Here is a 12207-nt window from a genome sequence, read left to right as displayed (position 1 = left end):
GAGCCATTCTGGCCCAGCTCTGCTACCAGCAAAAACATCATGCATCCCACCACCAGAGCAGAACTGAATAGCATCCTTTGCCTCCTTCTGCAATAGTCTTTGCTTTCTTCTCCCTCCTTGGGAGGCATTTTTCATCCCTATCACAAATCTGAGCCCTAGAGATGTGTCCCTCCCCACCCTGAGTGTGGGCTGAGGCAGAACGCAGTCTATATAAATGAGACCCTCAAATAGCAAGACCCTCCCTAATAGGGCTGGCTTTGCAAGGAGATGACAGGCAGTGGAGCAGAGAGCAGGGATTTATTTTCAACTGAGAACAAAAAAATGTGTTTGGCAAGCTGGAGCCTTCCCCTGGCTGTGGATCTGAAAGACAAGCTCATAGACAGCTTGTTTTCTCATCCCAAGATAGTGTGATGGGGTCACCACTACCCTGAAATGAGTTTTTAATTTTCAGCAACAATCTAATTAGTCCTGACCAGGGCCTTTTTTTTTTTTTTTTTTCCTGCCTATTTGCTTTTGCCTTCAGGGTCAGTAGCTGGCAACTAATATCCACTAGAACTGAAGCACCCAAATTACCATAAGGGCTGAGCTAATATCCTGCTGCAGATGCTATCACAGGCTGAAAGAAAATTGAAAGGGAAGTGCTACCATGGGCTGGCAGTGAGCAGCCACTGTTAGGCCTGCCTACCTCCATGCTTTAAAATTAGCCTCCAGATTCCTGGAAAAGGGACTAGGGATTTAGCTCAGTTGTAAAGCACATACTTAGTATGTATAAGGCCCTAGGTTCAATTAATCCCCAGTGTGCATGCACACATACTTGTGCGCACACAGATTCCTGGAAAATTCAACTTGGGACAAAGTAGAGACCCCCAAAAGATGTCCCAGTTATTTTCCCCCTCTTTGTTGCAAGACAGTATAGGATATGGGAAAAATTAGATCTCATCCTTTCAGTGGTTAATAACCATGATAAAGTCAGTTAGGGCTTATGCTGAGTGCTTTATATGCTTTTTCTCATTGAATCCTCAGAATTATTATACATATTTTTTAAAAAATACAGTCACAGATTATGAGTCCAAGGTCGCTCAGAGAGTTAGTGGTAGAACCAAAATTCACATTACCTATGGTAGGTTTCAGAGTCCATGTTCTTCGCTCTGTGATTGGAACTGTCTGCTTATTTGGCACAAAGTTTTGGCTGTTTGTTAAGCATATGGCCAAAACATGTAAGAAGGATCTATTAAGCAACTACAGTACCCAGTACTGCAGCTGAGGGATGAGGGACAGACTTCTGCCTTCTCAGCACTCCAACTTCCCTGTGAAAGGTTAACTTTCAAAGAACATTTCCCTGCCAAGATTCTGCCTACTGTAAGGAATGCCATGCCTGGTACATGACCTTCTATAGAACGGATTGCAAACTGTGACCCACTCCTATGGCCCATGAGCCTACCAATAGCCAAAAAAGAAATCAAAAGGAGAGTATTTCATAACACATGCAATTACATGGAATTCAAATTTTAATGTCCAAAAATAAAGTTTTACTGGAACCAAGCCATGCTCTTTTGTTTATGTAATATTATTATGTCTGGGGCTGCTTTTGTGCTACAGCAACAGAGACTGTGTGGCCTGCAGACCCTGAGATGTTTACAGAAAAACCTTGCTGACCCCCACTAGAAGGAAAAATGAGATAACTAAGCCAAACTGGCAGTGTGATCGAGAGATTTTTCACCCTGCCCTTTTCTTTGTTTGTTTGGCTGGTTGGTTGGTTGGTTGGGTTTTTTTTAATAGTAGTCCCTGGAGAAAACTTACCTCAGCATGTAGTGCAAGCCACTTACTAACAAAATAAAAGTATTTAACTCATAGTTGAGTTAAATACTAACAAAATAAAAGGGAGGATTCCCTTCCCACCTCCCATGTAATTGGAAACAAAGAAATTGAGGCAAGACTGATCTGAAACCCTCTTGGCTTCAGCCAGCCTTGCCCTGGAGCTATCTGAAATTGCAGGCCCCCTGTCCCCTTTCTCTTTAACACTTTTCTCAGTAGGCTATAAGAAGTAATATTTGAGGAAATCCGTACTTATTTGTCCAACTTTCTGTACCTCAAACTGTGGTAAGCTAGAAATCAAGAAATTATGAAGCTGAGGTTCAGAGAGTTAAAATGAGAAAGCTTTGTTAACATTCTCATATAGTGCTTTCACATATGTTCTTATTTAATCATTCTTTAACTTCAAGAAAATATCAGATAACACGTTCATTTCCCCTTCTCTCTTTTGAGAGTGAGGTTTATGAGGCTTCCCCCCCCCCTCAATTTCTACATTCCTCTTGTACTTTTTGACAATCCCTTAAGATATCAATTGTAGCATGTTGCAGCTGTGAAATTGCCTTGTTCAATTTTTTTTCCCAAGGAATTGAGTTCTTAATGTAGAAATAAATCACCAAAGCTCAATGAATTGTTTGTACATTAAAAAAAAAAAAAAGGCAACTCAGTTCTGATTGGACGAGACACTAGGCACTGAACTGTAATCCACTGCCATGTATAGCTTCTTCCCGCCTGTGGAGTCCTGTCATGGAAATATGGTTTTCATAGTCTCATCCAGCCTGCAGTCCACAGGATGGGACATAGGAAAGAGATGGGAAGGTGAAACACTGTGAGGCCACCCTGGGCTGTTTTCTGAAACTCTGATTAAGATGAGTTTCTGAGCACTGGATTCTGATGGGTACACCTGCAGGGATGGAGGCATGAGGAGGCAGCCAGAGCCTTCCTGGTTAAGTTAGAGGGAAGAAAGGCAGGGTCAAAGGTCTGGAACTTTCCTTTGACATTTTCTGAATGAAAGTCATCTATGTAAGGCCTATAGACTGTTTGCCCACCCTCCCATATTCATGGGCAAACTCCTAGTGGCCCAGGAATACTCAGTATCCAAAAGCACATTCTAGATGTCCACACACCCCCATACTCTCACCTCCTGTGGGCCTCACCACGTCCCTACCTTCTGAGGGAGTAGAATGGTTTATACACACAAAAATGGAAATGCAGAGACGTGGTTTGCCTAAAGTAATACAGATCATTAATGGCGAAGGCTATGCTGGGCTCTGTTTCCAGACTGAGGCGGTTCCTGGGGTTTGGGGTTTTCCCACCCCTGCCTCCACCTGTAATGAAAGAATGGTCTTTGAAGCTGGGCACACCTGAGACCAATATCAGCTATGCCACTTAAGTAGCCTGACGCCTTGGTCTAGTTATGAACTCTTCGTTCCCTCATTTGTAGAAATAAGAATAGAAGTGTATCTCAGATTCACGAGGCCCTAGTGAGGCCCAACAGCACACTGCCTCCCACCTCGGAGATCCTTGGGGTTTTCTTTTTGTTCCCGTTACAAGGTCTTTTTTTTTTTTTTTAGTTGTTTATGCGTGTATGCTACAGGTCTGTTCTTGCACAGGTGGACTTTGTGTAAGTAGCCTGCCTCCCTGCAAAGCTGAGGGAAAGTTAGATCCCTAAGTGGTCATAGCAGAGGCAAGCGCTAGAACTAATAGGTCTCATAACACCTGGGCCCAGGCCACCTGTTTCTGAGGGTGTTGCCTGCCACAGGGGTCCTTTAGGTTTAAATGACTGATAATCCTGCAACATCTGCACTGACAGCAAAGATGTCAATTTCTGTAGCCTCCCTGGCAAAGAGGTACTTACCCTCCAACCTAAATCTTGCTATTAGTGAGGCCCACACATAAAACTACCTTTATCAACAGTCCATTAGGCTGTTTCTAATGCATAACGTATTTATCAAAGTGCTTTGATGACATAATAAAGACTTGGATATCTAAGCTGGAGCTTACTTTTTCCTTTGTTCCACAAGATGGGCAAACTTCCAAGATAGTAGAATTAATAGAATTGAATCGCCACCGCCTCTATCTCTCTATAAGCATCTGTTTCCTGGAATTATAACACTATCTCCTAAAACTGCTCTAAGGCCTCTAGGTTTTTCTTGATAACTATCGGTGGAGAGTATGCCTAGTGTCCACTGTGTGCCTAGTGTCCACTGTGTCTTGCAGCTGTGTGACCACATCTGTGAGTTCCCTGGGTTTTAGTGATTGAAAGTGGGTAAGTGTATTATGACCATTGAGATTTGGTGGAAGGAGGGCCGTTAAATCATCTTGTGCACATGGCAGAAAAGGCAAGTTCTGTCCCTCAGCCTGCATTCTTGTTTTTCACTGGCTGTGAAGCAGTGTCCTCATTTAACTCTTTTGGATCACCAACAACTCCTTTCTGAATTCCTTCCCTATGTCCTCATTAGCCTACTTTGGCACTCTCCAGTTTATCTAGACTAGAGGTGAGTTCAAGGAATAATTGAAAATAGCCATTGACTCACTAGAGTAAAAGGATATCTAGTGTGGAACGTGAGCCTGTGTTACTAATCTGCCAGCTCAAAAGGTGAGGGGCTTCGATCTCTAAATAGGAACACCACCAACTGAGTAAGTAGGAAGAGTCAATGGAACTTTGTTTCTGGGAGAAGGGGGGATGACAGCTCATTACATGCACATTCTCAGAAGGCCCTGCTCCCCTGCCAGCCGTGCCTGGTCAGGAGGGTAGGGGAAGCAGTTGCGCCAGGTTCTAACACACTTTTCGCTCTGTCACCTACAGGTGTTAACAGAACTGAAATCTGACAACCAGAGGCTGAAAGATGAAAATGGCGCCCTCATCAGAGTGATCAGCAAACTGTCCAAATAGACAAGGCTCCAGGTGTGGGAAGGCATCTGCTGCCCTGCCCCTCATTTCCAGCCATTGCCTTCCAGCCAAAAGAAGTGAATGTTTTGGTGGAAGGAAGGACACTTCTCTCTGACCCTCTTCAGTCACATCCTCTGCACTGTACATTTTCTCTGCACTCTCAATGCCCTGTTCCTCCCACACCCACACCCTCACCCCAAGTTTTATGACAGTTTTAATTGAAGCATGATTGTGATCATTGGAGCCATCTGGAAAAGGCCCCACGGAGCACACCAAGCTCAGCTATGGACCCAAGCTTCCTGCTGCTCTCCTACTTTGTCCACATTGGATTTGGTCCAAACACATAAGACATGCCTAGCCTTTATGCTGACCCAGTATCCTTTAATATAAGTGAGTCTTGTGGTACCACTCCAGGTTCCTGTCTGGGGTGCCAAGAGAAATGGCAGGATGTGGAATTAATCATCAGCCTCTGGAGCTATGTTTCTTTGGAGTCCAGGGGACAGTGACCGTACTGAAGCTCTCTGTTCTTCACCTCTCAGGAACTGACTTATATTTTTTCCTCAGCAACCCAGAGCCATTCCTGACTAGTCTTAACCCCTCTTCCTCCCTCATGCCTAACCTTTATCCAAGGCACTGATGGCCCTGGCCTCACTTATTCCTCTACCTTCTATCCTTTCGTTCTTTCTCTCCTACACCCTTGCCTCCAGAGCACTCGACCTTGGTTTTTTGTTTGTTTTGTTTTGTTTTGTTTTGACCATTGTGGAAGATCATTACTCTGGAGACTAGAAAATCATGACTCTGGTGCTTTGGGGTGGCTTCATGAGCCCTGTCTATAAAAGTGAGACCATGGCAGAAGTGTCAGCCTGCTATTCACATCTCCCACTTATCTTTCCCCTGAAAAATGGTTTTTCTTATTAGAAAATTGGGGCTCCTTATTAGAAAATAGCTCTTATTAGAAAATCTTATTCCTTATCAGAAAAGTAGATACCCCATTCTGCCTGATCTCTCTTTGATGAGGGAGTTTTCCTCTCTTCACCTGGTGCCTCTTGCAAATGAGATATGAAGTCATTGCAAGAAGACCTGTAAGGTGGGGAGGGCAGACTGTTGGGAGCTGGGCAGAGGATGGAAGTTGAAATACGTATTTGGTGAAAGGAAAGTATCTGAGGACACTGAAACATGACGACAGAGAAGACAGTGTTCCACTGTGCTGTGAGAATAGTGGTGGTTTGGATTGTTTCTGGTGGTTAGATTGAGGGAAGAGATATTTGCTTTCTTAGAAGTTATCAGGAGACATGGTTGCTTGATGAGGTTTAAAGGGAAGAAGTCCTTTCAACGCATGATGAGGGTCATGGAATTTTAGAGTGGCAAGGCCCAGAGGTCATTTGGTCTAGCTTTCCATTTTTGTGTCACAGGGACCCCTGCTACCACAGCGTTGACCCATAGTTAGATAGCCTCTGGTGGCTGTGCATTTACTACTTGAGGTTTGAGCAACTCTAATAACCAGAGTTTCTCCTAAGACCAGCTGAAGTCTGCCTGTAGGCCTTGTCTACCCTTCATAGCTCCTTGAAGTGACAGCACTTCAGATCCGTGTGGATGGTGGTCTCTTCTTCACCTGACGTCAAACCCACACTGCCCTAGTCTTTTCAGTCACTCCTTATGTGACATGCTTTTCATACCTGTCATCTTGTCCATCCTGCTTTAGACAAAACAGCCTTTTAAGATATCTTGCCCAGACCTTCACAGAGTACTCCATAACCCCAGCGCACAGTTCAATCATTAGTTCTCCATGAGACAATTAAGGCATATAGTATTTGCTTTTTGGAGGAGTTGCATCCCTTGGTTCACCTTGAGTGTGCAGGTCACTTAGAGCCTCATTGTAGGGTTGCCAGTGATACTCAGTGCTGAGAGCAGTCTGTGCTACCTCTGTCTGTCATTGTCTTCTGAAAGTGTTAATGGTGTTCTCGATAGTCCTCTGAAATGCCCATGCTCTTTACTCAAAATCTATAATTCAGGAACAGTTCCAGAATAGTAGCCATGCCTCCTCTGGCAGAACCTCACTTTTAGAGTATATAAGATTCTCTCTTCTGTTCCTGCCTCTTTTTTTTTCTTTCTTTTTTTTCCAGGAGAAGCTGCTCCTATCTTGGGACTTTATGTTATAATGGGGGCATTGTAAGCTCAATTCTCAGGGAATGCTGGATTAGAGTGAGACGGGCCATATCTTCCACTGTAAGCATATTCTTCATTCAGGGGGTGGGGGAGAAATCAACAAGGATTGGCTAATTGATTCTCCTGGTGCCTCTTGGATATGGAGGAAGTGGAGCTGATTGCCTCTTAAGAAAACCAGATTATTAGGAAACATTTGTTATTCTTCTCAGTTCCTTAGACCGAGTAAAGGAATTGCAGAATTCCCTCAGATCCCTTTGTGCCTTTTAAAGTGTTGGAGGCAGGTTCTCAAAACTCTTGAATTGGTGTCTCTCCCCCGCTGCTCTACAGCAGCCTTTCATGTCAAAGGTCTCTTCTTGCCAGGAGGTTTTCCTTGTGTCAAAAAGTTTACAAGCTTTTTAATCTCAGGAATACTGGATTCTATGGCCAAGAACTCAGAAAGTGTGAACCATAGTTCACACTAAGGTACAATTTCCTGAATTCACTATTTCAGGCAATTGTTCTTATGCCATTGATTTTATTAGATAACATTCTGAATCCTGGTCTCCTATAGAGAATAAAACGTCCTTTCATCACAGCTGTATTGACTGGAAGCCATACGAGGTGCTGGGTGTAGGCCTTTTAGTAGCAAGTTACCTACTATTGGTCTCCTCAGTCTCCACTGCCCTCGCATCCCTGCCTGCTGGATTGGGAACTCATGAGCACCCCAGCAGCTCAAGCTAAGTGAGTAGCAGCAGGCTGGCCAGCAGCGAGAGGCTCAGCTCTGTCACTTCAGTCTTGACAGGAAGACTGTCAAGACTGTCTGGAAAAGAGAATTTCTCAGTTCAACTTCACACCCTCTGTTCCCACTGACTTGATATTTTTCAATAGCCAAGCCACACCTTTGGGAGTAATGATTGAGGATTCCAGAGATTCTCTGGCTAAAGTTTGCCTATTTGTCTTTCAGAGGCTGCTGATCCTTTTCAGATAGCCCAGTCCTTTTCAGAAGCCCCAGGTGTGATGACTCCAGCCCCATCCTAATCTCTAGCATAAGGCTGTGCATATCTCAGGGTACAGCTACTAACGATTCTGAACAACAGACATGTCCCAGGTGTCCTTGGAACACTCAATTCTCCACTAGGCCAATCTCATTGGCTATCTCCTAGAGACTCCCTTGCTCTCTATCCAGCTGCAGGATATTTGCATTTCTCTTCTGTGCTTTTCCATGTTTAAGGAGATCTAGATGCATTTATTTGATGCTCTCGAGGCCGCTGGTGGGTTTCATATCTCTGTTTGGAACATTTCACCTCTTCTCCCTATCCCAAACAAAGCATGTGCTTATTTGACAGTTCTACCAGGAAGCAAGGAGGCTACAATCCTACTTAATAGCTGTGGATCCCACACAAGACTGGGTGAACTACCAGCTGCTTCTCCGCCAAGAGCATTTAACTGATTTCAGAGATGAGGAAGGAGAAATCCTCAGCCATGCACTTTGCTGTGCCTCTGGATGTCTGGCAACTTTGCAGCATCTCTTAGCCAAAGAAAGACACCATCTCCTCTCAGAGAAAAGCCAGTTGTTTCTGGCCAGGCCACTGTACAGAAGGTTCCCACAGTGTTGGCACTCTTTAGGAGATGGGCCTGGGTGAGCAGACACCTGGGGAAGAGAAGACTGTTCCACGTGTTGTGTTATTCTGCTTCCAGCCACTTCACACCTTAAAGGGAGGCCTACAGGTTCAGCAACAAGGCCCATGGAAAGGGGGAGTTCCTGTCTGCCCCAGCAAGCGAGCCACTACTGCAGCTGAACAGTGAGGGATCACCAGGAGTCCAGTGTCCTTCTCTTCTGGATACCACCAGGGCCACTGAACCCCATCATTTATGCCCACACTGCACTTACCTTGGCACACAATCTCATCAGTCAGAGGTAGTCCCTGCCCAAATCTAAGCCCAGATCTCTCACCATTCTGATTTTTAAGGCAGGTTCAGACCCCCTCAAAGATTTGGATTCCTGTGACCCCGTAAATGAGGCAGATGTGAGGGGAGAATAGGCGACATGAAAGGGTAAACCCCCAGGAACCTGAACATCAGTCCTGGGGCCAGCTCTTCTATTAGCCGTGTGACCTTGGGCAAGATTACCTTTAAATTCTCTTGGCTTAAAATTCTGTGATTTATTCATTCTTAGGAAGAACAGAACATTTCTTATACTTGGAATTTCTGCTTCAAAAATTCTTTCTTTTAACTTCAAAAATTCAAGAGCAAAAATTCTTGTTTTGTTCCAATTCAGACTGTTTAACATCAGCACGTCAAGACTGACTTCTCATCCTTGCTGGAAAACGAGTTTGGTATTAAGGATAATTGAGTGGTACTGCAATTGCTTTCCCTCCTAATGTTTTGGTAAGAATATTAAAACCTGCAGAGGTGGAAATTGGAGCTCATAGGGAAATGGATAGAAAGTAATTTGTTGTAGGCAGCCTTCAGACAAATTGTTTTAATAGGAAAGAGAGCTGCCGCTTCACAGGTCCTCAACCACCTTTCCTCAGCTTCCTCAGACATGGCCTACTCTGCCTCTTCGCCCCAGAGAGACAAATTGATTGCATTGCTGCTTAGCACCAGCTGGTCCCTGGTCTTGAACTCTGTCTTGCAACAGCAAAGGAATTTTCCTCAGTAAAAAAAAAAAAAAAATATATATATATATATATATATATATATATATATATATATATATATATTAGTTCCTTTGAGCTCCTCTGGATTCTGGTCTCTCAGAAGTAGGAAGTTCTGGTTCTGTTCAAGGCAGGCTTTCCTTTATAGCAGGTCTGCAGACGAGACCAGCAAAGTCAGAAGCGTTTACAAACCACACTGCCATGTTTCACAGAGCAGCACTCAGCTCTTGCAAGACTCCTGTGGGTCTAGTGTGAGCCCAGTGAAAGGGCAAGGACCCTGGGTGGGGAGGTGGCCCCCAGGCAGCATTGGAAAAGAGACGGGCAGGGCTTTGAACGTGGAGCAGGGTAGAGGTTGCAAGCACTGGGAGGGAAGGAAGGAGGGAGCAAAGCTTCAGAGTGGAAATGAGCCGTGAGCCGTGAGCTGGTGACTTTATCCTCAGCCTCCAGCTGAGCTGAGATTCTAATCAGCTTCCCTAATGGGTATTGACACTGCTCAGGAGGAGACCCTATCAGGGACAGGTATTGATCGCTATGTTCTGATTAGATTGGAAAAATAGATCAACTTCACTACATCCCAGGAAGTCATTGCCACAGCTACTAAGGAATGAGGTGTTTTTTGAAATCTGAGAAAAAACAGCAGAGACTCTTGACCTGGCAGCCAGCTGCAGCATAGTGAAAGAAGATGCGCTCACTTCTTAAGAGCGGACGTCGAGGGTCAGAGTTGAACTGAGGAATGGCTTGCAACCCAATCTCTGGAAGCCTGCAGAATTCCTGGGGAAGAACAGTTGATAAGAAGCAGGGGTGTCTAAAGACCACAGCACTGATGCGTGTTCTGTCTGGCCTTCCTTACAAAGGTTTGACAATTTGAGGGTCCTCTTCTAGTCTGAGTGCATAGACACGTACATGCTAGCTCAGAGCTTCCAAAATGAGGTCTCGCATGTTCTTGATTAGAAATGAGAACTCAGAAACCAATTTTATTCAAGTACATTATTCTATCAGTTCATATTTTTGGCCTTTCCCCCTCCCTTCCAGTTCCCCAAAGGACTTTTCTCTCATCTGCTTATCATTTTGGACTGTGAATCTGCCAGAGTGATATTTTGTTATTTCTCCTCCAAAATTTCCCCTAATGCTGCCAATAAGATTTTATGTGGGTGGCCTTTAAGTTGGCATCAGGATGCTCTTATGTCCTTCCAGTAAACATACTTCACCCTTCCTCTCCCTTTCATCTTCCTCCATGTTCTTTTTCTTTGCTTTTCTCACATGGACCTGATGGTGCTTAAGAAAAAGAGGTGTTCCCTAATCAGCCAGGATTCCTGGAGTTTCACATCCAACAGCCACCTCTGCCACCCCCGTTCCCATTTCAAAGATTGCTGACTGTGCTAATGGCCCCTTGTCACCCTTAGGGTTCCTCCCTAGCCTGGCCAAGGAGACCAGGTAGCATGTCTGGTTTATCCCATCTTTGTCCTGAGAGAGCTGACTGGTTCCAGCTTAAGGCAAAAGTGTCTTCTCTGCACACCTGGACGGGCCTGGCAGTGCATCTGGCGGCCGCAGCTCAGCCCACTTCTGCCTGCAGGATAGGGGATTCGGGGAAGGCATGTAACTGGGGAACCTGGTGAGAGCCTCTGGTGTGGTCCTGGGACAGAGCACAAATCCTGAACAAGGGACTTGTGAGGGTCAGCACGAGCTCGACTCCCCCAAAGTACACCTGCTCTTGCTGTCCCTCCCCCAAGACCAGCCGACTTCAGCTTGTCCTCTGGTGCAGAGGGCCAGGTGAAGAGAAATTGGGGGGAAAAGGACACTGGGCGGCAAGCTGCAGGGGCACGGGAGGGTTCAGGGAGACACAGCCATCCAAAGCACACCCTTTTCTAGCCAGCATCCCTTGAACTCCCGAAAGGTTGGACACCACCCAGCTGGTTCCTGAAAGAGGCCGGACTTCCCCAAGGAGGGAAGGAGTGTGCTTCACCTTGCCTCCCTCTTCTAGGAGAGATGTGGCCTCTTCTCAATTGAGTGGTGCAGATTCAGGCTTTGACTTTATGGTTTTCTCCCTCTTTTCTTGCCTCTGCCCCGACCTTGATCAGACAGGGGTGAAAAGAGCTCATAAGAACCACCCTGGTGTCTCCACACTGATCCCACCTCAGTGACAGCACCGTGTGTCTTTACTCTTTCCACCCTTCCTTCCGCACCTTACTTCCACACCAGATGTAAACTGTTCTTCAGCTGAGGTGTGTGGATTAACTTCAGTCTGTTGTAAATACACCTGGGGAGGGGGCCATTTCAGGAGGGGAAGCCGGATTTGCTTTGTGAACTGAATGTATTTTTATGCAATTTTGAGTGGCCTTTCAACCCTGAGATATGGATGATTTTGTTTTACTGGTTGTTATTATATAGCATTAAGTATTCTGTGTTTGAAAGTTTGGTAATAATAATATTCACATCTATATGATGCCTGTAAACACAACAGTATTTATAAATGAGTAAATAAAACTGTGTTTTAACTTTGTGCAGTGAGACTGATAGAATGTCACATCTGTCAATGCCCCTCCCCATGGGGGCCTCACCCACCAGCTTCCTACACCTCCCTCCACTTGAAGGTCTTTTCTCAGGACAGCCACAAGTGAGTGGCCAGCCCTAAGGACAGATCTCTGAGAGCACCAATGTATTTCCTTAGTGTGTCAGACCCAGGAAAAGCCGAGATCGAAGGTT

General features: G+C 45.2%; 1 protein-coding gene across 3 annotated transcripts in view; it reads left to right on the top strand.

Annotated features, from left to right (window-relative positions):
- The window catches only part of Ppp1r12b (protein phosphatase 1 regulatory subunit 12B), a 204054-nt gene extending 192050 nt beyond the window's left edge, over nucleotides 1-12004 (top strand). For all 3 annotated transcript variants that reach the window (XM_026397107.2, XM_026397109.2, XM_026397114.2), the window contains one exon: nucleotides 4619-12004. In XM_026397107.2, the coding sequence (XP_026252892.2) occupies nucleotides 4619-4705 (87 nt within the window). In that variant the 3' untranslated portion in view covers nucleotides 4706-12004. The remainder of the gene's footprint in view (nucleotides 1-4618) is intronic.
- The last annotated feature ends 203 nt before the right edge of the window (nucleotides 12005-12207 follow it).

This window comes from Urocitellus parryii, chromosome 9 (genome assembly GCF_045843805.1).
Source record: "Urocitellus parryii isolate mUroPar1 chromosome 9, mUroPar1.hap1, whole genome shotgun sequence".
NCBI lineage: Eukaryota > Metazoa > Chordata > Mammalia > Rodentia > Sciuridae > Urocitellus > Urocitellus parryii.
This window is presented reverse-complemented; position numbering and strand designations above follow the sequence as displayed.